This window comes from Drosophila nasuta, chromosome 2R, assembly GCF_023558535.2.
Source record: "Drosophila nasuta strain 15112-1781.00 chromosome 2R, ASM2355853v1, whole genome shotgun sequence".
NCBI lineage: Eukaryota > Metazoa > Arthropoda > Insecta > Diptera > Drosophilidae > Drosophila > Drosophila nasuta.
The window spans coordinates 22931851-22958932 of NC_083456.1; the positions used below are offsets into that span (position 1 = coordinate 22931851).

General features: G+C 37.2%; 3 protein-coding genes across 11 annotated transcripts in view; 1 reads left to right on the forward strand and 2 right to left on the reverse strand.

Moving 5' to 3' along the window:
* Positions 1 to 312: 312 nt before the first annotated feature.
* Positions 313 to 27082, forward strand: part of LOC132784990 (TBC1 domain family member 4) — a 39006-nt gene continuing 12236 nt past the window's right edge. For 3 of the 9 annotated variants that reach the window (XM_060790933.1, XM_060790934.1, XM_060790937.1), the window contains exons 1-2: positions 23882 to 24010; positions 25596 to 25964. In XM_060790933.1, the coding sequence (XP_060646916.1) occupies positions 25884 to 25964 (81 nt within the window). In that variant the 5' untranslated portion in view covers positions 23882 to 24010; positions 25596 to 25883. Of the gene's footprint in view, positions 801 to 1416; positions 1794 to 16985; positions 17490 to 23877; positions 24011 to 25595; positions 25965 to 27082 lie in introns of those variants that run through there. The other 6 variants (XM_060790928.1, XM_060790930.1, XM_060790931.1 and 3 more) reach the window with 6 other exon arrangements.
* On the reverse strand, positions 12014 to 14361 carry LOC132786351 (uncharacterized). Its single transcript, XM_060792863.1, has 3 exons — positions 12687 to 14361; positions 12532 to 12628; positions 12014 to 12478 (listed from the first exon to the last, which is right to left on the reverse strand). Exons 1-3 carry the CDS (start codon positions 14292 to 14294, stop codon positions 12105 to 12107), a joined length of 2079 nt encoding a protein of 692 aa, XP_060648846.1. The 5' UTR covers positions 14295 to 14361; the 3' UTR covers positions 12014 to 12104.
* Positions 14620 to 16919, reverse strand: LOC132784994 (uncharacterized). Its single transcript, XM_060790940.1, has 3 exons — positions 15344 to 16919; positions 15190 to 15286; positions 14620 to 15138 (listed from the first exon to the last, which is right to left on the reverse strand). The coding sequence occupies exons 1-3, from the start codon at positions 16814 to 16816 to the stop codon at positions 14738 to 14740; spliced, it is 1971 nt and encodes a 656-aa protein (XP_060646923.1). The 5' UTR covers positions 16817 to 16919; the 3' UTR covers positions 14620 to 14737.

Sequence of the window (27082 nt, forward strand, 5' to 3'; positions counted from 1 at the left end):
GTTGGACAATATTTTGAGATTTTAAATTTTATGTTTATACTACAAAATTAAATAAAAACCTGTTTTTAATTTGAATTAATAACGTATGACCCGCTATATTTATATATGCTAACGTTTTTCAACACTGTTTTATAGATTGCGATGTGAATGCCAACCACAGCTCAGTCAGCTGTTCAGCTGCAAACGATAAATTGTGGCGGTTGGTCGACTACACCATATGCTGTGTGCGTGATTCAAGCGAATGGTGTCCAATTGTTTACTTATGGTTCTTATTTTGCTTTTGTTTGGCGGGCGATAAGTTGATTGCAAATTAAAAATAAATCTAATTTTACATGCAGCTGTGTAACTTGCAAAAAAATGAAAAAATGTACATAAACCGTCGAACGCGCAATTGATTAGCATAAAAAGTGCCCGCGTTTGCCTATTTGCCAGCACCAAACGCATGCGCTCCAAATACGCAGGACGACGAAGGACGTTCGGCAAAATAGAGAATGGAATGCCTCAGCGTTGTCGGCTTGATGGGAGCATTGGAGCCATTTGTTGTAGCGATACCGATTCAGTACTCTACGTAATTTCGCAGCGTTTTGGCGTCTCTCCGGTCTGCGTGTGTTTTGTTCATGCCACAAAATTCGGTTCGTTTGCCTCATATTATTTTGTTGCAAGTCTACGCGTCTGTGTGTGTGAGCAATTGTGTGCGTGAAGAAAAGCAAAAAGTAAACTTAAAGCCGAACAAAAAAGCAAATGCGAGAAAAACATTGCGAAACCATAGAAAAGTTGAATTTGTAAATGTTTATGCAAAAGTAAATTCCAACATTGCCATCGAGCGACGTTTTTAGGGGTGACTCGTGTCGTCTTCCCTTTCCCTCCACTGTCGTTGCCCCCTGCTTGCTTTGCTTGTGGTGGTGTCTCTCGTCCTCTCCGTCCTCTTGTCTTCCTTGTCCACACACATTCCTATTTCTGGCAGTCGCGTGCGAAAAAAAACCCCCAAGGAAAGAAGAAGCGACTTTGACTTTTGCGAATGTGAAGCGGCAATAAAGTAAAGTGAAGACTTCACTATGAACAAAGCAGGGCAGAAGGCGGGGAAAGAGAAAATCAATATTGATAGTAAACGCGCCTGCTGATGAGTTCCAGTTCCCCAAAATACTAAAACAATCCGCCATTATAAATATCTAGCCCTAAGTGGCGCCGTCAGGTGGTCATTGTCCTTGCTACTAAAATGCCGTTAGTCTCGCAGTCTCTCTCTCTCTCTCTCTAGCTCTCTCTCTTTCGCCCCAGTGTGACTCATGCAGAAGTTGCTCCTTCGTTTTCCCCCCTCTAAAGTGGAGCGCGACGCATTTGTCGCATGTTAATTTTTTAAATATTGATTTTAGTATTTTTTTGTTGTATTTTTCGCTGCTCAACAATTTCCCCATGCAGCAGCCAAAACAATTAAAAAGCAATTAGAACAACAACCAAGCGGAAAGTGAATTGCAAAATAAACAAGCAAAATCAAAAACAGAAAACGTTACAACACAACAAAAAAGAAAAATGATAAAATGTAATTTGCATGCTCAATTTAACACGAATTGCATTTAATTTTTCAACTCGCAACATTGAAAAACAAAAAGCAAGTAACAAAAACGTTACGTTAATCTTAAACTGAGGAAAACTATCAATCAAGAAGCAAGCACAAGATGAAAACTCGACTCGTCTCGTTGACCTATCGCGGAACTGCATCCGTCGATCCCCGTTATTCGGCGTCCATGTTGCCCTGGACCATCAATGATATACGATCCACAGAGAACTACACAAAGGTGAGTCAAATCATGAGCTTATTCAATGTACTGAACAATATTTATTTCTGGCAACAAAGCTTAAATGCAGCTGCTCTCGATCTATGATGATTAATTTTGTTCCACAAATATGTATATAAGTATATATTCCTATCACGAAACCTCGAACAGGAATACACATGTGAAGCACAGTTATATTTTTATTTCTAGGAACCAGAACAAAAGCAAAGTAAAACAAGTAAGAAAGCTACAGTCGAGTGTACTCGACTGTGAGATACCAGCTACCCATTTTGAATAAAAGCAATATATTTTGCGGTATATTTCTCAAAATATACCAAATATACTACTAAAAACCAAAAAAAAATATACCAAATGGTATATTTGGTATATCGATATAGTACCGCATTCAAAATATACCATAGACAGCACAATATACCAGACTGTCGGCCAAAGCAAATTAGACCCCTAGTAAGTAGGCGTTTTTGCCCATACAAAAGTATTTCTTTAATAACTTCGACAATTTTTATCTGATCGCAACCAAATTTTTAGGAATCATAACTACTATAGTAATTATTATATATACCAAAATTCGTAACTCTAGCTTTAAAATTACGCTTGTTATTCGATTTTTTTTATTTGCGGGGGCGGAAGGGGGCGTGGCAAAAATTTGAAACAAACTTGATCTGCGTGCAAACATAACAAATGTTGTCGAAAAAAAATTATAGCTCTATCTCTTATAGTCTCTGAGATCTAGGTGTTCATACGGACAGACGGACGGACACACAGACGGACAGACACACAGACGGACAGACGGACATGGCTAGATCGTCTCGGCTGTTGAAGCTGATCAAGAATATATATACTTTATAGGGTCGGAGATGCCTCCTTCTGCCTGTTACATACATTTCCTGCCGGCACAAAGTTATAATACCCTTCTACCCTATGGGTAGCGGGTATAAAAAACGATATTAATTATATTTTAAATTCGTGAAACATTTTTCCTATTTTATCATAATAAGACAAAATATTACTGACTATCTACAGCTTTAGTTTTATTCATGCCTAGTAAAAGAATAAATATTGAATAGATTTCTAATAGGTTTTGTTATAACTCGACGTTTGTTTTATACAAAGGAATTGAAAGCAAATATACTCATTAGAAAAGTAAACATTTTTATCAGTTATATTTTCTTCGAGCCGAAAAGTATGCAATACATTTTCAGGGGAAAAGCAAGCATTATTTTATCACAATGTCTAGGTTGAAGATAGCTTCTGTTCATGGATTCGCATTATTAAATAATCAGATTTAATGCCATCTCATTTTGGCAACAAAGCGTGTGTTTGTCCTTTCTGACAGACAACGTTGATGATTATGTTGATGATGATGGGAAAACGCTTGAAGCGTTTTTTAATGTTAATCCAATTGCAGTTGGTGATATTCGTAACACGCTTTTATCTTTTGTCAAAAACAATTAAAAGCAATTTGCAATTATTACGGCTCAATAAATCAATTAAACAGCCCAACAGGCACGACTCGAAAGCAAGCACAAAGCGTATGAAATTTTATTAATAATTTTGCGCTCCATAAACGATAATTACACTGATTAGCTACCGTTGGCAACCCATGAACGGAGCGGAGCGATTGTTCATGAGACGTCACAGAACGGAGACAAAATTAGTGCCACAATTCCAAAAGGTGAGCCACTAAACCAAAATCACAGTCGTATTAGGGGTCTTCTAGCTAATTGGCAGGACAACGTTATCTCGCAATATTAGCAGAGCCTCCGACAGACAGACAGCTCGACATGAATGTGCCTATGCATATATAGTTGGATTAGGCGCGAGGGCTGTTCCAAAAGTTTGGCAAGATTCTCTATTAAAGACACTGAATTAATATAGTTGATTTTCTGCAGCGTTGCCAAATAGTTTGTTCATTTAAATAACGATTAAAAATGGAATGAAGTGTCTAGGATCTTAATAGTTCTTCAGCTAATCAATTTTTTGGGAAATGTTTAAATTATAACAGAGTTAACGAACTTGTAGAAATCAATTGCATCCAAAATTGTTCAAAAATATAATTTAGATTATGAAAGTTCTTGGCATGAGTTTAAAGTTTAATGGACAATTTCTTAACATGTTAAATTTTATGCCTGGATTTTTCAAATATTGAGAAATTCTCAAAAATAATTTTTTTAAAAATATATTGTCATTATAAACTACTTTCTGAAAGAGCTCACATTATTTTCGAACTATTCTAAACTATTTAGGAATATTTATTTTGCTTTACTATCGTATATATTATCGTATATACCATCGTTGATAGTGCTCTTCTTAAATAGTAAGATTTCCGAACAAATTGACGAACTCTGTCATCACATTTTTGAACAACGTTTAATAGTGATTTATTCCAGGCAACATCATAATATTCCTATTTGTATTGTTAGTGTTTATGATAATGATTATGCCAATATTAATTTCACATTCAGTACGTGCTGATCCGCTCTCGTTGTGAGCCTATATAACGTTCATTCATATACATTACGGCTATACAGAGATATCACCTGGCTGACGCATTACGCATACGACGCGTTGAGCACGTGCAGAGGGGACAACTTGTTCGCCAGCCTTTGTAACGCTCCCACACTCGCTTTCTCGCTCGCACTCGCACTCTGGGGTCCCATGGCTAATATTATTTGAAGCTTGAAATTAATTTTAGCAAAGCTTGCAATTAGTCGCCCATCAGTCGAGTCGCATGTGTGTGTACGTTTGAGTGTGTGTGTGCGTTGTCTTGGTGTGTGTGCGTGTTTGGGTGTGTCAGCTAACGATGCTCTGGGGTTTTCTTTGGCGGGGACTTTGGAAGTTGTTCGGGTCCAGGGTCCAGGGTCCAGGCAAGCGCATAATTAAATTCCCCACAGCTGCCTGCCAACAAGTTTTGTACGCCAGGGTGCGGGTTCAACCTGAGTGAAAGTTATGTAAAAGTGTTTGGCAGAGGAGCGAGAAAGCATCTTCGTGGATTTGTCCCAAAAGCCCCCGTCCTATTTGCGAGTCATGTCCATTTCGGTTTCATGTTCTCAACAGACTCAGGTGGCAACTCGGGGCATTAAAATGAATCCTTTTTACGTGCTTGTGGCAACTTCTTGTCCGGCAATTGTTGTTGATGCTCATTGAATGGAAGCCAACACCCCACAAAACGAAGAAGCACAAGAGACAGTGTGTGTGTGGTAACTAATGGGCAGGGCAACATTTTTATAAAATGGGAGCCGCAACAATCTCGTGTGGCATGCAGTTGGTTTCACCTGATCCAGCCGCAGCTTTGCGGTCTCTCTTAAATGGAGAATTATGCGAAATTATTGTTGCTCTTGTTTGCTCCTGAGGCCATCAAAAGATTTTGATTAACTCCTGTTGACTGATGCTTGTGCTTGGTTAATTTCTTAAGCATTAACAGTGCTGCAACAAGTAGCAGCTGTTGTGGGTGTAATAATAATAATACTGTTTATATTACATGTTTATTTGCTCATTTATTGTGGATTAAGTATACGCAGTGTTGCACTTGAAATGACAGCGCGTTTTATGCTACTGAATTGGTAATTGAAATGATTTGTAATTTGAGTAAAATTATTTCCATTATAAAAACTTAATTTATGATACTTTAAAATTTGGCTGTTCTCTTAAAACGTTTATACACGGAAATGTGATTTTTCTAGTTTAAAATATTTAACATTACAGTTGGCAACTTTAGTTATTTTTTTCTATTTCTAAAAATGTCGACAGCAATCTTTGCTCTCTTTGCAAGCTTGAGCTCTACATCACAGCTGGCTGCTAAGTAGATCATTTCTCAGTTATTTCTTTGCATATTTTTTCACAGCATTTTCGCCCATATTCCCAGGCAAATTATGCATGCACATCAAACGCACACACGCACACACACAAAGCGTACACTCAGACTGAAACTCTCTCTTTGCTTTTCACTACTTTTCCCCCCCATTCCCACTACATCCTCTCCTTCCTATTCTCTGCTCTTGTCACGATGGTAAACCAGACACTACAGACCCAACGACCAGACCATAATTTGATGCATATTTTCTTGTATAAATATTTACTAAAGCCTGCACTTTTGTTTATTATTTCATACCCCGCCGCTGACCCCGCTGCTCAACGTCATTGCCACTGTAAATTGACACAAAACAAACACGCACGAGCAAGTGAGACAGAGACAGATAGAGCAAGAACGAGAACGAGATATTACATCAAATAGGAAAAGCGAAAGAAATGGAAACAGAGACACAAATGTTTGCCCAAGCTCTTCATATCTCTGACAAATGCTGTGGCGGCTTATTGCTTTATTATGTTAAATAGCGCATGAAAATTATAACAAGCTGCCTTTTGCCTGTCTGTCAGACGCTCAAGTGCGATACATGCCACGCCCACTTTGGCAAATTGATGCGTCTTCTCATCAAAGTTTTATGTCAACTTTTGTGACGCTTCAATAACCAAGCAAACAAACTTTTACCCCAAAAGAATTGACTCGGTATGTGTTTGTGTGTGTGTGTATCTGTCTGTCTGTCTGTGTGTGTGTGTAGCGTGTGTGAACTTTTATAAATATTTGCTTTGCATATTGGTAAGCAATTAGTGCAACAAAATTGATGGCATTCCATCAATTCAGTTTGTATATAATGCATGAGTCAATAACTTGAAGCTATGCACACATGTCAAGATCTTTATTACACGCCATCTATAAAGCATTTGCCAACGATCTTTAATTAACAATTTTATTGTTTCTGATTTATAAACAAATAACTCGCTATTGCTAAAATGATATCGCTAAATTTATTGAATACAAAATGCGTGTAAACTTGATTGAGCAGCGTTGCTGAGAACTTGATTTGGTTTTTAAATTATGAAGCATCTTAAATTGGAGAAAGTTGTATATATGCTCTATTATATATATTCTGATATAATTTAATTTTATATTTCTGACATAATTTAAGAAATTCCTGTTTTATATAATCATTTTGTTGGCTCAGATTTAATTTATTTCAAACTTATATTTTAGTGTACAAAAAAAAAGATTATTTTGTACAATGTAAAAATAATTGGAATTTTATACAATCACAAACTTTTCTACTTTTATAATACTTTCCCCTTTTTTATATAGCTATTTTGTTGGCTCAGATTTAAAATAAATTAAACAAGATTTTAGCATACGAAAAACACTTCTTTCGTACAACAAAGTGAAACTAATTGGAAGAGATTTAAAATGTATTATTTTTTTCATTATTTGTATTCTTATCCGTAAGAACATTAGTTGTTACAGCAAAATTAAATTAATTGATATTTTCTTCAATTTCAATTGTTTCTACTTTTATAAAATCAATTTCAAGTCAGAATATTTGATACAAATCAGGCAGTAAACAAGAACAACAAGAACATTTATTGGCAGTATCTCACAATCTGCCATAAAAAAAATATATTTTTAACGAGCCAGATCATTTATTATGCTCAAATTTCTTCACTTTTTTGTTTATGATAAGAGGATGAGCGAAAGAGAAAGAGAAAGCAGTGACAGGTATTTACCTCCGCTTTCATTTGCCACACGCATCCCAAGCAGAGGCAGCAGCTTTGGCTTTGTGGCATGCTTTTCATTGACGTCACAACGACGCGGCGGAAAGTTGATTTGAGCGAGCTGAAGAAAAATCAATAGGCCGCTTGTTTCATTTGCCAGCACAACACACACACACATACTCAGAGAGTGTGTTCTGTTCTTTTTTTTCGCTTTACATTTTTATTTCGATTTTTGTGCTGGTTTGCTGGCTGGGAAGTCACTCAAGTCCCAGCGCTAATCCGCTTCTGGTGTGGGTCGAGTCACTTGAGCTGCTCCTGCACTCCTCTCCACCTCTGTTTGCTCCTACTTCTCGCCTCGTTGCAGTGTCGTAAATGATTTCACACTTCGCCATCGCCATCGCAGCGAGTGGAGGACTCTCTCGGTGCTCGCTGCTTGGGCTTACGCGGCGTATGAGTTACGTTTCGCTGTGTGTCCCCGTCGCGCTGTTTTGGTTGGGTTCCCACTCGATTCCATTTGGCTGACGTTTTGCATTTGATGTTGCACACACACACATACACATACGCACTCATATGTAGGCACACACCATCATACTGTGGTCGCTTGATTTCTGGATTTGCTTGCCACTTGTCAACTGCCACATGCCACCATCGTAGTCGTCTCCACTCACTTGACATGCTTGGCATCAGTACAGTAGTGTGTGCCACAAGCGGCCGCATGTTGAGTCCTGTTGTCAACTGCGGAGTTTGGGTATTAAAGCGAGAGAAGTGAGACTAGTGTGTTTATCACCTATCACACTGCTAATTACAGGGTATCTTGTCCTACTTATTCATTTTATTGTTTTGATTTTGTTCCCTTTCTGTACATACAAAGCTGGCTTACATTGCGTATGTGTAATAATTATATTTTCGCACCAACCATTGACATCTTGGCCCCTTTTTTCCGTTGTCGCACCGTTCTGTCTCCATTAACTTGTTTTCCCATTCTTTTCATTCCCTTTAGGCGTATTTTCCCTTTTTCTTCAACTCTAGTTGACGTCAAGTTAAAGGAAACTCGGTTTATGTCTGTTTTGTTTGCTTTACGTTCTATTTTCTCAGCTATTATTGTTACCACTCACACACACACACACATTGAAGTGCAGTTAGCGCCATGTGAAAACAATCCCCTAAGCAAATTGCTGCCTATTGTTCGAGTTTTTAGGTTTGCTTTGAAATAAGAGATGTGAAAATACTAAATATACAAAGGAAAATATAAAACATAAAAATACTAAATATATAAACTAAATTAAAATACTTTTCGGTCAAAATTGTTTGACTATTTTATAATTTGACTGCAAATTTTTTAGTTTTTGTTCTTCTTAAATCAAAGAAAATGAAAATATACAAATAACAAATACTAAATACGTAATACATATAAATATACTAAATTTATAAAAGAAATATTAATATACAATACTAAAATACTATTCTTAACATTTTCTAGCAAAAGATGTTTAAATATGAAAATATACAAATATCAAATAAAAAATACTACATATTAATAAAAATACTATAAGTGTAAATAATTGTTGAAATTCTTCTTTAACGTTTTGTACTTTATAAATTTTCTGCAATTACTTACCTGTTATATGAATAAAATACCAAAAATTGTAGAGAAAGCAATTAATGTTAATTTAAGCTTTGCAATTTAAAGCGAAGGTTTCACGTCGTGCGTGTCACGCGCACATCTCGAATTAGAATCACGACGCGTCGTCATCGTCGCGTGTTATTGCTCAGTGATTTATACATTTTAACTGTTTCTTCATTACGTTTTCATGTGCTGCCAGCTGACGTTTGCCGTTCTTGTTATGCATGCAATTTGATTTGTTGTTGTTGTTGCTATTGTTGTTGTTGTTGCCCAATAAATTGTCTACAATTGCTCATTACAATGCTGTTGCTATTGTTGTTGCTCTGTTGTCAGCAGTGTAGCCATATAATTTGCATTAACTGCTGCTGCTTGGAAAATGGGGCCAAAAGGGTCAGAAATGTCTACAGCCATTGCAGCTGCCATAAATATTATGCGAGATGTATGATATAATTTCGAAATCGGATACAACTGTAATTATCATCTTCTGCCGGACTTGGTATTAATCCTTGCAGGCAATTCATAATTCATTCATTACAAAATCTGAATATTTCAAAATGAATTCGTGAAAATTATTTAATTTAAGTATTTTCTTTATATTCGTTAACTTTAGAATCTGTAGAAACTGAGTAATATACAAAATATCGCTATACAGTATGAGGATTATTTATTTAACTACTCTTTTCAATTACTTGTGTTATATAATTCACTTTCAATTTGCTTCAAGCTCGCTAAGCTTAATGAAAAATGCTTCCACTCTCTATACAATATTTTGAGTTTAGTATTCTAAACATTTTTCGCATTCTTAAACATGCTAATCAGATGCTCTTCATTCCGTACAAACGCGTTTGAAATCCCAAATCGCTTTGTTCACTCACTGATTGCATTACAAAACAGAAGTTTAACAAATTGGCAACTGGTAATTGGCAATTGTCAATTGGTCTGGGGGCATAATTGGATTTGCTGTGTGTCAATGTCAAACGCGAAACAACAGTTAAATCAATCTCTCGCACTCGGCGCACAATTTACCTCATTTCATTTCGGGCCGTCCGCCTCTCTCTGCGATTCTCACAATTCTTCGTCGAGTGGAAATCGCAAATTAATTGAAAATTGGCATGCGCAACGAAGAGGGGAGAGAGGGAGGTTGCTATCCTGGCCAGCGGCAATAGAAATATCATCAGACAGTGTGCTAAAATCTCGTTGGAACATTGCCATTTGAAAATTAATTTCAAATGCCAAAGGTGAGCTGTGCTTAAGCCAAGCGAAGCCGAGCCAAGGTGGCATCCCTAATGATTACCGCCCGCCAGGTAGCCTCATTAGGCGCTCTTTCATCCTGTCGTTGGCTTGCTCAACTCTTGCTTTTTTCTTTCACATTTTCTGCTCTTACTAAAATGTTATTAATTACAAAGTTTTTTCCCTTACGCAACGCAACTTCACTTTTCCATTTCGTAGTGCATTTAAGTAGTGTTTACGAGCTGTCGCCTCCGTTGGAAATGGCATCTGAATGGCAACAGTCTTGTGTTTATACCCTGCATTGTTCAATAACTTTTAGCTTTTGCATTTTTAACAAACTTATACAAGACAGAATTATCTTTCGTCTTTGCTCTGAATATTTCATGAGATTTATTGCCATAGGGCAACTTCCAGTCGAGCACTTTCATGCTTTAACACTTATTTTAATTCAATTTGTCGAAAAAGTTTTAATTTTAAGCTGCGTCGCCTGCGCATATCCGACATCCTTTGAACCGGAAGCTGTCTCAAGTTGCTCAAGCTGCCGCCTTACAGGATATTTTCAGCCTTGTTTACGTTGTGTGCCTCAATTAGTGAAATGAAAGTTTATATTGTAGCCTGATATGTGCGAGCATTACAATGATTATTTGTGCTTTGCTACATCGTAAAGTGCAAGAGAAATGTGCCAATTAAATTTGCAAAAAATTATTGGAAGGAAAAGAGCAATGGGAACTCTGCTTATTGTGTTGATTCAAGGCAAGTAATTATCAGCAGGATGAAAGCAAACCCATAGATCACTCTTAAGTATATTTATTTTAGCGTCAGGAGTTGAAATTGTTTGCCGCAAGTTTTCATTTCCGTTAACTTGACTCGTTGGGTTGACTATATTTACGTTTTCCTGGAACACACCCTGAACTAAAGTAGCGTCTGCTTAACTAACTGAACATAAATTTCATTTGCTTCCCTTTTATTTTAGAGCAAAAACAAAAACCTTTTGATAGCGCACAAAAAACCTAACCGACGCCTCAAATGGGGCGACCTGCTTTCTGTCAACTACAGTCGACGCCAGCCACAACATCGGCACACCCATTCAACAAGCTCCCCTGCTCCTCTTCGTCCTCTTCCTCCTCCTTCCTGGCACATTGACACTCCCTAGCTACCCCGACATATAATAAAAAGTGTGCATAAAACATGTTACATGTACTAGATAGGTTAAAAGACTTAACCGGGGATGTCGTTGCTCCTATTCAATTTCGAAAATATTGAACACAAATCATGTTTTGGAAAATTAAAGATATTATCTTTTCATAATACACTTTTCGAATTTTAGTTAGCAAGGTTAAAAGCACAGTTTGAAGTCCTTATCATCTTTAATACCCCATTTTGTGTAGTTTATGACTGCAGGGTATTAAAAGGGGCCAAGAACAAAAAAGCAACGAGCATTGAGAATGGCGGCACATGTTGACGCAGCCGTTGACGATGACGATGACGATGTGGATGTGGATGACTGTGATGAGGACGCCGGAAATGGAGCAGCCGCCATGTTTGCAATGTTGTCAGGCTGCTGTCAGTCTCTGCTAGTGCTCGTTCTGTCTTTCCTTTCTGTCCGACCGTCGTCCTGCCATTTCTCTCAGTCTCTCTCTGTCTCTAAGCGAACCGCTTTTGTACTTGTGCATGCAAGTAAACTGATTAAAAGAATTTAATACTGTTAATCTGCTTCGCCTAGTGGAAACGAAACGACATCGGAAAGGGTTGGGGAGGGGAGGAATATGCTCCGGGTATTATGCTGCGTAGCCTACTGTAAATGCAAAGGATTAAACGAGTCGAGTTAGGACTGAATGCAGAAAGCAGACAAATAAAAGATACCGATTTACTATTTACAGATACACGTACTAAAATTTGAGCTTTAAACAAACATATCAGAGACAATGTGTGTTATAATCGGCGATGCGTTGCGTGAGTCGTGCAATAGTTTCCTTCATTTCTTGAACTAAAGCCTGCTTAGTTCTCACCTTCTCCACGGTCTCATCGTAGTCATGCATTAGCGCAGGCATCGCTAGAAGACCGCCCTGATAGGTGAGATCCACGTGCTTTTTACGCAGACGTGATCGCTCCATCTTGGCATTGTAGAGACGTTCCCGCAGACTTCGTTGAATCTCGAGTTTCTTGCTCAATTTGCGACTGTGCTCTTTCAGTTTGGAGGCCATGGCGATGGATCTCTCCCGATTATGCTGAGCTATATGCAATTCGCTGTGATAGGTAAACCGCAGCCTTTTTAATTCAACATTACGTTCTATGGGGAATACAGAATGAAGTAGGTTATGTTAATCTTAAACTTGCCATTACCTTCAATCTTTTTGTTTATGGCAGTCACTTGATTCTGAATGCTGATAAAATCGTCCATCACAAGTTCATCATTGATCTTTTCCAGTTTCGCTAGTTTCTGCATAAGAAACAGAAATAACAGAAGCAATAACTCAATAAATAGGATATCTACTTACCTCCTTAATTCTTCCCAGCGTGTGTTTCCTGGTAATGAGAAAGCGTCGCGTATCGCTAAGTTCATTGCGCTTCTCTCTCATCAATTTAAGTTCGCGTTCCGTTACTCGGTAGAGATAATCCGACCTCTTGCCAAGAATGCTGAGCATCACCAGCTCCAGATGTTCCTCAGACTGTCTGCCAATATTATCAATATACGAGAGATCCATCATGACGCTGCCTAAGAGATAAGAGCTTTTTGTTTTTGTCTTAGCCATCGCATTGATGTGATAATCATAGGTAAAGAGAGCTTGTTTATAGCGGGTATATTCTCTAGCCTCCGAGGATTTTGGCAGTGTCGCAAATGGTCGAGTATTTCGACCACGTTTGTAATAATCGCACATTCGGGCATTGAGAAACGTGTTGACATCACGTTCATAGAGATACGAGTCTCGGGCCTCGATTAACTTAAGAATTAATTTGCGCTTATCCAATTGATGTTTAAATCTACTTTCCCGTTTCTCGTCTTCTACCTCCTTGACCACCATGTAGATGAGGTCGTCCATGAAATCCAATGTTATTTTCAATGTTTGTTGGTGTTGTCTCATTTTTTCCTCATATTCGTGTGCATCGAATGCTATCGTGGGAGTTAGAAACTCTCTGGTAAATTTTCCAAAGACATCTTCATTGTCGGGAGCAATAACTACAGTTGTTTTGATCGCAGCCAATTCATCAAATTTATCTAGACGATCCTTCTCATCTATGGGGGCCAACTGAGCAAAGTCCTCTTCGGAAGGTTGAGAAACTTCTGTTGTCGATGATGATGAGCTACTTGTCACGCTTAACCCAGTGAGTGGATCTACAAATCTACCTTTGTCCTCCTTGGCAACGGGCTGCATCGATACGGTCGATTCTTTTAATTTCATAGTAGAGAGCCTATGGTCATCGAAATCCTCGGATATATCTGAGACTGAGGGGATCTCGAAGTCATCTAAGAAAATCTTCTTTGCCTGCACAGAATCGACTTGCCGAGATGGTTTTATTATACGATCTTCAATATCCTCCTCTTCGTCGTCATCCATATTTAAAAGTTCATCGATTGTCCCTTCCTCCATTTCATCTGCAACACTTTCGGTCTCCGCTGGTTCGTCGTCTACCTCTTCGCCTTGATCAGTTCTCATTTCAAAGTCATTTGCAATCGACGCTCGTGTGGGAGTAGAAATAGCGGTTGGTTCGTCCTGACTTTCACAACCCACTGGGCTACCAATCGGAACAGTCGGCTCGTCAACTACAAAGCGTATATTTCGCGCATTCTTCAACCGTTCTCTCCTTGCTTCACGACTTTCTTCCGGTTTTTTTACTTTAAGCTTCTCATCATTTACCTCGTCTGATATTTCGCCTTCAGGTGCTTGGTCTTCTCCCATTATCGCTGAAAGTATGGGGTTTTGAGGTATACTCTCTGGTTGAGGTTCTTCGCTCTGAACATCGTCTGATATGTTATCTTCCTCTTTATGCAGTTCATCATACTCGATGGAAACAGTTTTCTTTGGAGACTTTTCGTTAGCGATCGTTTCATCAGGATCCACCACGTGAAAAGATCCAATGGTTATGCTTTCAGACCCACTGGCCATTAATAAAAATGTTATTTTTTTATGTTTTTTATAAATTGTTTTTTTTTTGTTTATAATGTTTTTGTGTTTTTTTTTTTTTTTGATGTGTATTATATTATGTTGTCATATTGTGTAAGTTACTAACACTGAAATCAAATGTAAATTGTTATTGAGTCTGAAACTTTTTTAATACAAAATGGAAAATCCAACGACACTGCAATGAGCTCCGTTGACGACACATTTTAACAGTGCTCTGTTAAATAACATGGACAAAAAATGCTAACAGGACAAGAGTCTGTTAAGCGCTCTCTATAAGTTCAGTTACTGAAATAAAACCAGCTGTGAATTAAGTTCGTACAATTATTTTATTAATATCAATGGAAATGTGTCGTGTGGTTGTATCACAAGCTTATGCCAAAAGTACATCCATGACATTGTTGTGGATTCAAGTAGAATGGGATTTGTTAGACTACGGTGGAAATGGAATTTGCTTTACCAACAATTAACTCAAATTCAGCGATACGATTGCTAATACGTGTATGCATCTCTTTTAATTCATCCACTTTAGCTTGCCGAACTTCTATCCTCTCCATCGTCTCATCGTAGTCGTACATGAGCGATGGCAAAGCTAGAAGGCCGCCTTGATAGGTAAGATCGGAATTTATTTTTCGTATACGCTGACGTTCCATTTTGCCAACATAGAGTTTTTCGCGTAAAACTCTCTGCCGATCTTGCACCCGAGTCAAATGAGCTTTACGTGATAAAAGCTTGTTGGTCAATGACTGAATTTTCTCACGATTGTGTTGGGCCATATGTAAAGCCGAATGATAGATGCCGCGAGCCTTTTTCAAATCGAGATTACGCTCTGAAACATAGGAATTAGAAAATTAATTTAAGCAAACATCTCAAAACATACCTTCGATTTTTTTATTCAATGCTGCCACCTGATTTTGGAGCGTAATAAAGTCATCCATTGATATATCCTCATTGATTTGTTCCAGTTTATGAATTTTCTGCAAAGCAAATAAGCAAACAATTAAGATTGAAGTTATATATACTCAAATATTTACATCAGTAATACGCCCTAATGTGTGTGTTCTTGTCAATAGAGAGAGACGAATATCGCTAATCTCATTGCGCTTTTGACTCATCAGTCGAAGTTCGCGTTCCGTTACTTTCCTAAGGTATTCGGAATTCCGACCTAATGTATCGAGCATCCTGTCGTTGAGCACTTGTTCAGAGTGTCGGCAAATACTTTCGAAATATGACAGATCCATCATGACACTCGGTAAAAGATATGAAGACTTTTTCTTCGCCTCCGCCATAAGGATTAAATTGAAATCCAATTTAGTTATAGCTTCACGATAACGTTCGCGTTCTTTTTCATGCAATTCAAGTGGGAGCTTCATGAAGACGCGTAAATTTTTCGCTCGCTTATGATACTCGGACATTCTTGAGTTCAGATAGGCGTTGATGTCTTTTTCGATTGTGTATTTCCTAACTATATCTGACAAGTGGTTGTGCAGCTTCCATTTGTTAATGCTTTTGTTAAACTTTAAATCCTCTCGGATCTGCTCGGCAGTGATAACCACATTTCTGATCAGATCGTTTAGAAAATCGGCTGCAACTTGAGTAATCAGCATTTTCGCTTTAATTAGCCCAAAATCTGCAATCTCAACTGGTTCCACTGAAGCAACGAAACTCGATTTGAATTTGCTATATAAATCCTCATCAACTTCTGCCTTCGCTGCATCCATTTTAAAGTCCTGCATACTTTTCAACTCAAACGCATCGCCACTCGAACTCGATATGCTGCTCATGACCACAGGCTCGCTGCTGCTGCTCGATGAGCTTGACGAGATGCTTTCCCCCGTCAGGGGATCGACAAATTTACCAATATCTTCACCGACGTGCGATGAAGAACGCTCCATGGAAATCAATGATTTCAAACGTTCAGTTATAGAGTCGATTTCATCGTCAGAGATATCTTCCAAACCGGGTATCTCGAAATGTTCGAGAAAATATTTCTTTGCATTTATGGAATCGCCACCCTTTATTGAGCTGCGCTCTTCCTCCGTTCCATCGTCTTCCTCTGTGTCCAGGCCTAATAGCTTATCGACATCCTCTTCAATTTCCAATTCAGGTAGCGTTAGTTCTTCCAACTCGAAAGAGCCTTCACCAACATATCGAGTGGGCGTTGAAATGGCTGTTGTGACCACATCATCGCTTTGCTCGTCGAGTGGAAGAAATGATGTCTTCTTTTCATTTTCTGGTATCTTGTCCTGAATATCCGGCTGACTGTCGCCAATTGTGAAGCGAATAGAACGCGCTTGTTTCAGTCGAGCTTTCCGAGCAGCCGCTTTCGCTGCAGCCTCCTCATCGGTATCATTTGGCGCATCCTCAGTGGGAGCATCAGCTGTATTAACTGCATCGGATGACTGCTCGAGAAGCTCCGAGGGCTTAGCTACTGACCCAGTGGACTTTGCATCGGGATCGGATTCAACTACAGTCAACTGCAAAGTGGGGTTTGAATCTGTGTCCATTGTGTAGTGTATTTGATGAACTTATTTGTGTTTTCTTAATGTCTGTGTTTATGTGTATTAAGTATATGGTGTGTATGTTTTCTAATAAGGTTTATACTCTAATAACAAACCTGTCGAAGCTAAAGTGTCATAGTCATTTTCCATATATTGAAATCTCTTGTACTTGCAGCTATCCGTTGGCATCGAACATGGCAATCTGGACTCCTATAACTCGGACTTTGAGGTACAGTTTAGCCATCCCTTAAAGCATATCGTTGGCATGTGCCGCATCATTCACAAGCCGCAAGCGAAGAGCGTCGGCAATGGTTTCATGCAGCTCAAATCAAATGCTGGCCACTCCTCCAATTGTGCAACGTCCTCATCATCGTCATCGTCGTCAGCATCATCATCATCGTCATCGGGCTGCACTGCGGCTGGCAACTCATTAACCGCAAATGGAACTCGACACACGCTCACAACATCCACATCCTATGGCTCGCTCTCGTCCAGCGCCGCAGCCGCTTATCAGTTGCAACAGCAACAGCAACAGCAGCAGCAGGCAGCTGCAGATGCAGAGCAACCGCAAAACTTTATGGAATTCCAGGGTCCCATCACTGGTTTGGTCTACTTGCTAAAGGATCCCAAGGATCCGTTGCTGCACATTTATCTATTCGAATGCGAAGCCATTGAAGAGGTAAGCTTTAACTTTAATTTTACATTTTCAACTGCCTCTTTTGTCCCTTTTGAAACTTTTCCCTTTGGCAGAGTCCCACCTTTTAAATGTTTTTGCAAAAGTTATAACAATGCTTTTTTGTTTTAATAAAAGCCAAGTCGAGTGAAATGCATTCAACGATTTGTTCAGCAGCAGCAGCAGCAGAAAAAACCATAAAGTTTTCCCCTGCTATAAATAAGCGAAACTTTCCGCCATATGTATGCACATTAAATCCTTTTTCCAACGATAAGGTCATGGTAACTATGCTGTGGCTAACACACACACACACACATAAAATTCTGCCAACCTGATCGCCCCCTTTTGTTTACCTAATTATGCGCGTTCCCAACTCCAAATTTTCCATCAAGCAATTGGCGCTCAGCATGCCATAAAACAACTTCCGATTGTGTTTCTAATTAAAACCACTAGAAAATAGCTAAAACTGGGCCAACACCCAAATAATCATCCCTTAACTAAATGTAGTACAAGCAAAGCGGCGCCACAGTTTGCCACAATTCAGTAACTGACCTTCGGTGTGGGGCAAAAGAAAAGAATAAGCGAAAAAGAAAAACTTCAAACGCTGCCACACGCAAAACATTCATTTCGTATAAACAGACTGTCGAAATAGAAAACAATTTCCTATTGCTGACACGCCCAAAAACTGAGCAAAAAGTAGAACAATTTTTAATTGCTTGGGTGTATTTTTGTTTTTATTCATTTTGAAACCTTGATACTACAGATTAGCTTTGCGTTATAAAATAATTTCTTGAAATATTGTGTTGAAATCCAATTAGACGCTTGTGGCCATAAACATTGTTTTTGTCATAATTATATTACCATTTAACAGCAGTTAAGATTTATTTAGTGCAACTGAAATGTTGTTACCAATATTTGTTGCAATTTTAACACAAAATAAATTGTAGTTTCTGATACAACAGATTAGCTCCATATTATAAAATACTTATATTCTTGAATATTGCGTTTTATTTCATACAAAGCATTTTGTTGATTTTAATTAAATTTGGCAGCTAAAATTTAACAGCAGTTTAGATTTAATTATTGTTCTTTGATTGCAACAACAGTGTTTTAATAAACATTTGCTGCAGTTTTATTAATATAGCATAGCAAAATAAATTGTAATTTCTGAGCTGTTTTTGCCTTTGCCATTGTTGTTGTTATTATTATTGTGGTTGCTGCTGCTGTTGTTGATTGCATGTCAGAAGTCATTTTGGGTAGCGTCAGTTGGCCACGCCCACACGCCTCATTCACAAAATGAAACTGTGTATGTGTATGGGTGTGTGTGTGACTTGCTTTGTTTCCAAATTGTATGCGACGATGGTGTTGCCTGTGGCATGGGATGCGTCGTAAAATTTATGGGTCAGCTTTGCTGTGTCGAGAAAGTTGGCTATAAATAGTGCAATCTTTATTAAACTGTTGACGACACATTTAACATTGAAGAATATAAAGTTTGTGAAAATATATACATTTAAAGCAAGGAAGGATTTATAGAGAAGTTTAATCTGTTATGAAAATTAATAAAAATGGATATATTACAGTTCATTTTATATTTTGAATTTATACTAAAAAGTGAATAAAGTCAAACACATGAGAAGCTCATAAATCAAAAGTATATTTTTTTTAAGTAACTAAACTAGAACGAAACGAGTTGGGGAGAGAGCTAATTTTTATATGCAATATAATATAATTGTATCATCAAACATATCTTCAAGTTAAATAAGTAATAAAGTAACAGTACAGTGTGCTCGACAGTAAAATACCCGCTACCCATTTTGAATAGGATCAGAACAGTGTGGTATTATTCTTAAGATATACCAAATGCATATACTACAAGAATACTCAAATATACCGAAGTGTATATTCGGTAAATTGATATAGTACTTAGTTATAGTAGTTATAGAGTACTAAACAATCTGTTAAAAGCAGCTAAGACGGTGATCAAGAATATATATTTTTGATGGGGTCGGAGATGACTCCTTCTGCCTGTTATATGCATACATTTACTGCAGGCACAAAGTTATAATATCATATGAGTAGTGGGTGTAATAAACATGAAACACATAAGAAACTCATAAACCTTTATCATAGATTTATTTTCTTTAAATAACTAAACTGGAATGGAATGAAATAAAAAGCATTTTCTAGATAATAATTTTTATATGAAATAAAATATTATCATCATAAATATCGCTCTTTAAATGTTTACTACTACATTTCTTATGTACTCCATTATGGTTTATAGTTCCGCGATAAAATCGATTGTAGTATTCGTTTTACTTATCGTCTATTAAAGTATTAAATTTAATGAAGCCCAGCAGTAGAGGAGCACTTAAGGCTCTTAACAGGCTGCCCAAAAGTCATAATTGCCCGTGTGCAACTCGTCGCTCGACGGTGTAACATCCGTTCTCGCTAATAGGCATCATTAGGCGGCGAGGGAGCGCAACAACAACACAAACACAAGAGAAAATAAAACAAAAACCAAAAAAAATTAAAATGAAAATATAAAGTGGAAGCCATTAGAAAGCGCTGGGAAAGTCGACAAAAATTTACCTAATTGCAGGGCCGAGATAAGCGTACAGCATACTTTCAGCACAGACTGTTAACAGCTGTGGTCTCAGCGGTGACAACGAAATTTCATAAGCTGCTGAATTTTTAAAAAATACAAGCAAAAAAACAAAAATGGGACGACTTTATTACACCACGTGTCTCACACGGCGTATGCGTAATGTTAAATGTGATTTTTGTTGTTTTCGTTTTTAATAAGCGCACTTTGTGGCTGTAAGTGTGTGGCCCTCGGTGCGTTTAACTGGTAACCAGTCAGGTTGGCAACCTGGCAACCTGGCAACAGACAACCAATTCACGTTGATTGCATGTCCTTGCGGCAAGTCCTTTGACTCTTGTCCTGCTCAGTGTCCTGTTGTCGTCGTTGTGCAAATGACGCATGACGCTGAGCTGCCATTTGCATGGACCATCATCGCTGTTTAAACATCGCTTTTATTGTGCGAGCAGCTCCTGAACTCCTTACAGCCAGAAACAGCTTCACACTCGAGAACTCAGGGAATGGGAAGTGGGAAATGGCAGGCAGTCAGGCAGTCGGGCAGGCAACTACTATGCTATGTTATAGTAGTACTTACCTCAAACTTGAGAGAGGCATTCACCGAAAACGCTTCGGCAAATGTCGCTTCCGTTGCCATAGTCGAGACATCATCGTTGTCATTCGCAACGCTCTTCTGACTTTTAATGGCCTTTGAGAGGACTTGCCCTGCCGTCTTATCCTGGCACCCCCGCCTGCTGTATGACTGCCTGCCTGCTGCCTGTGTTGGCCAACATAATCGAATCGAGTGCGCACCACAATGCAAATTGTATCAAATTTAAAAGCCAAGATAGTACGCTTTATGCTTTTACTACGCTGACGCTGCCTTTGCCAAGTTATAGTTTTGAAATTCCATTGCTAGTAGGATAATGTGATACATTTTCTAATAGCATCATTTTTCCTTAAAGCCTTTCAATGCAGAGCGGATCTAGGCTTAACTTTATGTTGCCTACTTTTAGGAGCGCTCCTTATGTCACTTTTGCTTAGCCAATTTCTGAAAACATAACATAAAGAAGTAGCTTTTATTAAATGGTATTGATGACTCAATTCGATTTACAAGATTGTTGTAAATACTTTTTTATATATAAATCTCAAATTTGAAATTTTATATTGGTTATTCTTTAAATGAATCGATTTACCGGGAAGGGAAAATACCAAGATAGCTTATACTTCATTAGTTTACTTTAAGCTGTTAATTTAATATGAAAGGTTTTCTGAATACTATTTAAATTAAAAATAAAAAAATTGTGATCCATACATTGCTCTTCAAACTCTCTTTAAACAAAAAATGTGAAATTAGCGAATACATTTTTCGTTCACTTTAAAATTATTATCCATATATTGTAATGAATTATTTGTTCTTTAAATTAATCTATTTAAAGAATACTTTTATCGGTCCCTTGTAAAATTTATTTTCATATTATTCTAATTATGTCTTCTTATTCAAAGAAATTTTTGTATATAGAATAGAAGTCTAAATACTAAAGTTAACTTTCATTATTTATATGTTAAGTAATTTTAAAGTCTTTTTTCCTTTTATTTCCTACTCCAATAATAACATTGTATAGAGCAATGACAACTGATTTCCAATTTAAAACTCTATCAGTTTATCGAAATTATTCTTTCATTTCTAATTTTCTACAACCAAATGAAGGGTATCGTTTACACAAACAGTTTACCTAGCTTTCATTGCTTTTATTTCCGTTCTAAAGTCTAGCACTTGTTCCCTTTAATAGCTGCATGAAATCGTACAAAGTGCACACATAATGCAATCAAAAGCGGCGTGGCGCGAAGAGAGGTGAAAGTGAAGGACGAGGGCGGGGTGCAAAACGGATATTACAGCCGCTGGCAAGAACTTTAACCTGCATTTGCGTTGCTACAATAGATGCTTCATGAACTGAACTTTTTGGCCCGACTGCTGTTTACCTGACTGCTGTCGAAATTTGCATATGCTCGAATGCTTCGACGTTCTGCACGGCATTTTGTTGGCCTTGGCCTGATGGTCGCTTTCTGGCCGGTAACTTTTTGAAATTGATATTGAGCTAGCTCAGTGTTGTCCACCTCCTTCTCCACCTTCGCTTCTCTCGAAGAAGAAATTGATAATTGGCTTTTAGTTTTAGCATTCCTTGTTGTTATTTTTGTTCACTTCCCTTTGCTGCTTTGCATTGCCAGGACAAAAGCCTACACACGACAACAAATTGAATTTGTCGCACATATTGACAGAAATAGCATTTTATATACTATAATACTAGAGAAATCAAATTGATTTGCCTCTGTGCGCACTCTTCCTCGCTCCCTTTGCCAACTGTTGACCCTGATGGCTATATTGATGGCACAATTTTCATTACAACTTTTGCATATGGCTTGCATTTGTCTAAGCCACTCTCTCACTCTCGTGTTTGACAACTCAATATTGAGCTAGAGTGCTTTTATGGCAAATTCTAGCTTAGCCTCATTCAAGTAGCTGCAATTTTGGCTTCAATTTGAAGAGATTTATTTTAGTGCCAGAGCAGTTTATTAAGTTGCAATGAATTGGCCGGCACAATGTTGTCTTGCAGGCTTCAGAAGCAGCTTTTGTTGAGGTCTCAAAGCATATGAATTCTGGTTCAATTTCAACTTCATGCATTTTATTATTTATATGGAAGAATTCTTTAAAGCTTGCACATCAGCTTTACTTAGAGATACACTTAAAGTTGAATTTGATTTTTTTTAATACACATTTCACATAATTTTTTGAATTATTAAATAATATACACAAATCTTTAACTTAAAGAAACACTTAAAATGGCATTTAAGTGCATACTTATATGTATATTAGTGTCATTCCTCAATTTAAAAGCAAACTTCCACTTAATTTAAGAATGAAGAATTCATAAAAAAATTCACATAAACTTGACTTAGCGAGCACTTACATATATTTGAGAGTTGCATTTAATTTTTTAACTTAACTTGTTAAGTTTTTTTTTTAGGATTTTAAACGAAATTGTCTTTATGAATTTGTGAATGAAAAATTCTTTAAAAATTATATTGTACATACATTTAAGAAATATTTTTGTATGGTAAATTACGCCGACTGCAATTGGGTGATAGCTGCTTTGGCTGACAGTCTGGTATATTTTGACCTCTATATATATATATATATATATATATATATAGAATGTAGGATTTCATCATTATACCGAATATGGGCTTTGGTAAATTGTTTGGAATATTTTAAGAGTAATACTACGTTTTCTCATAGTCGAACACTCTCGACCATAGTTTTCTTGCTTATTTTATTTAAAAAGTTGTTAAGAATCAATAATTTAATAAGCAATTTTCAACACTAAATTAATTTTTATTTATTTGATTATTTTTGATCTTACATTGTTAATGGTTTTTAATTGTTTTGTATTGCTTTTCAACTAAATTGTTTTGCCTTTGCTGTCGATCATCTAAATCACTCATACGCAGCGTTGTCTGCGCGCACTTTGACACTTGCACTCTCTCTCTCTCTCACTCTCTCTTGCTCGTTCCCTCTCACTCTCGCTCTCTCACACTCTCACTATTGACAAACACTCTCAGTGTTTTCACTGCGACTCACTCGATACTCATCGAGAAACAGTTCAAACTGTTTTTTCGCTATTTCTTTCATTTCGCATGCGCAGGTTGCCTCGATGTTCGTTGTTGTTGTAGTCGATGTTGTCGTTGTTGTCTCTGAGCAATTCTCTCTTGTTGTGTGTCGTCGGATCGGAGGCCAGCGAATGGGATCCCCTTTGTCAGTTGTCTGGCGGCAATTGAAACGCGTGCGCGCTTAGCTGAAGGCAGCGACAGCTACCAAAACCAAAACCAAATCCAACAAAACAAAGCGACAAATTATAATCACAAAAATAACGAAAGCTGTTAACAAAAAGTAATGAAACGACCTCATAATTAACATTGATTAATTGAAATTTGTGCAAATGCGAGTGCATCTGCACCTAAGATGAAGTGTTTTGTGTGTGTAGAAACTTGTTTATTCTGCAACTTGTTTAATGTGCGCAAAGTGCTTGGCCAACGAAACAAAAACAAAAACAGAAAGCACATATAGAAAATATAAATAAATTAGTTACTTAAACGTGCCAGCCAAAAGCAAAACAAAGTTCCATTTGGTATATAAAAATGCTTATACATAAATAAATTTACATATGTACATATATGTATGTATGTATGTAGAGTGGATATATTTATTGTCTTCAAATTGCGTCAGTTGGGGAATTCTTTCATTTCAACATCCAATTGAAGGCAAAAACTCACAAACAAATAAATTAATTGAATGATGAAGGGAAAAATACACAAGCATCTAAACACAATATACAACAATTTTATTAGCTGTCTGTCAATTAACTGAGAGTTCTATAATCCTTTCGATGCGAATGCAAATGCAAATGATATTCGGTTGGATAAACAAGTGTGTTACATAAAGACACTTGCACAAAGTATATTTGCAATGTCCCAAATACTTAAACTGTTGGTTTCGAACTCAAATCAAGTAAATGAATTAACGCGACAATTAGCAGAGAGTGAGAGATATATAAGCGAGTACATATATGAGATACAGACAGATACAGATACAGATACAGATATAGCTGCAGAACAATGCCTCAGCATTCACAGCAACAATCACATTGTATTCGTCATTAAATGCCGCCTCTGGGACCATTTAACTAAATGCGTATCGATAATTGCGAGTTTTATTTTTTTATTTTCCATTTATTCATCACAATCGAGCGTACTTTCAACTCACATCAAAATCATATTAGAAATATTTAAGCTTATCTACAGATTTGTTTTAATGCTGCTGGCGCCCTTATATAGTATCTACTATATAGTGTACTTTAGAATTTGTAATTCACTTGCTTTGCGGTTCTTGTAACCGGCAAAATTCAACTCGCAACTCAAACGAACCGAAACGTTCGTTCGGACGAGTCGCTTGTGTTTCTTTCTATTTATTTGTTGGCATTTATTTTTATTATTAAATATTCTCTCAGCTGGCGGCAATATAAATAAATAGTTTGACTTTCAAATATCTTTCTCGTGCATAAATCTCTTGAAAATTGTCGCTCGACTATAACAAATGAATTATTGTCAGAGCAAATAACATGCACAGTGATTTTTTTTTTGTTTTGTCGTTTAAAAATATTTAGTTTTTATCACAGACCCACACAAACAAAAAGTTTAAAGCCATATCCGGGTATTATAAATAAATCAAATTATAGTTAGTTACAAAAATAAATTAAGAATCATCGTAGTAAAGTGAAATTCATTACGAGTATAATGCAAAATAAAACAACGAATGAATATAAGCCAATATTTCGTGTGTAAGCCAATTTATTTACGACTCCAATGGGATTAATGAAGTGAACCTTGAAACAAATAAATATTAAGTAAAGTCAATATTTAATATTTTAATCCGCAATTGAAAGAATAAAGAGAAATAATCATTTTCTACTTTTTAGAGTTTAAACTGTATTGAATTGGAATTAAAAGTGAAGTGATAAATAATAATAACAATAAAAAAAAAAATTAAAATGACAAACACAACAAACTTGTGATAGTTGCAAACGTAAAACAAAAATTAGAAATCAAAGTGCAACAATAAATTGTGAGCTAAATTGAAATTGCAACGAAGCCTGGCGGCAATTGCAACAGTAAGTTTCGTAACAGCGGCAATAACAACGACAACAACAACAGCAACAACAACAACAAACAAAAAAAGTGACAACAATAAGGGAAAATATAATACAATGTTTACGGTGCCATTTCATCGAGACACAATTCTGACGGCCTCCGTCAGTGATGCATCCGTGCTGAATAAAAGCCGCACCGTATGTAGCGGGTATATCCCGATATGCCCCCCTCTTCCTCTTCTTCTTCTTCTTCTTCTTTCCACTTTGTCGCCTGCTTCAATTGATTTCAATTTCAGTTTCAGTTTAGATTTCATTTGATTTGATTTGATTGCTTTTTATTTGTTGCTTGTGCAATTTGCTTTTTTGCATTTGCCAATTGTGTTTGCTTTTTGTGTTTGTTTACTTTGCCGCGACTCTTTGCTGCCTTTTTGGTTTTTGCATTTTGCATTTTGCTTTTTCGTTTTTCGTTTTCTTCTTATGTAATGCTTATGCATGCGCTTGCATTGTACTTTACTTCGCTGTTCGTAGTTGTTGCTGCTTCCCACAGCAGTAATTGCTTAGTGCTTTAGTCGAAGTTTAACAACTACACACGATTCTTCTAACTGTTAAAAGCACGCCCTGACATTGCCGGCATGCCACTTGACTCTAATTGAAGTGCCCTTGAGACGCTTATGTGTGTGTGCGTATGTGTGTGTGTGAAGTGTCTTTCAATATTCCATTCAATCTTCCCCAAATTCAATTCGGTTTCCAGTTTTCGTCTGCACTTTCATTACGTATTTAAATAAGAAACAATTCCCATGCAAATCGAGTGGCCCACAACTGCATTACCATATAGAGTGTTTTTCTTTTATTTTATTTTATTTTATTTTATATTCATTTATCTTTAAATGTAATTTTCTCGCGCGTGCCACGAACCAACATCGACTAAACTGACGCATCAGCTTCTTTCTTTTTCTCTATACAGTTTCCATTTTATCCCTTCTTGTATCATAGGCGCCAAAAAAGTTGCTCGGACATTCGAGTTTTTATCGCGTACACACACACACACACACACACACAGAAACAGAAACAGAATCAGCGCTTTTGGCTCTCTTGACCCTGACCATGATGATGTCGTGTTTAAAGGAGCGTAACGCTGTGTAAACAGTTTTTCCAGCAAGAGTTGAAGGATTGTCCAAAACTGTTTTACAAATTTGTTGGTCAACTTGTAGTGCGCATTGTATAAAGCTCACAAAGGCGACTATAAATACAAATGTTAAGGGTTATGAAAGCGAAACACAAGAGCTATGAATATAGTAAATAGTTTCAAGGGTTTC

Excerpts from the sequence above, each read along its gene's own strand:
- LOC132786351 (XM_060792863.1), bottom strand. The coding sequence starts at position 14,294 with ATGGCCAGTGGGTCTGAAAGCATAACCATTGGATCTTTTCACGTGGTG. Across the intron at positions 12,629-12,686 it reads CGCTGGGAAGAATTAAGGAG|AAACTAGCGAAACTGGAAAA; the intron begins GTAAGTAGATAT and ends TTTCTTATGCAG. Across the intron at positions 12,479-12,531 it reads CATAAACAAAAAGATTGAAG|AACGTAATGTTGAATTAAAA; the intron begins GTAATGGCAAGT and ends TATTCCCCATAG.
- LOC132784994 (XM_060790940.1), bottom strand. The coding sequence starts at position 16,816 with ATGGACACAGATTCAAACCCCACTTTGCAGTTGACTGTAGTTGAATCC. Across the intron at positions 15,287-15,343 it reads CATTAGGGCGTATTACTGAT|AAAATTCATAAACTGGAACA; the intron begins GTAAATATTTGA and ends TTTGCTTTGCAG. Across the intron at positions 15,139-15,189 it reads ATTGAATAAAAAAATCGAAG|AGCGTAATCTCGATTTGAAA; the intron begins GTATGTTTTGAG and ends CCTATGTTTCAG.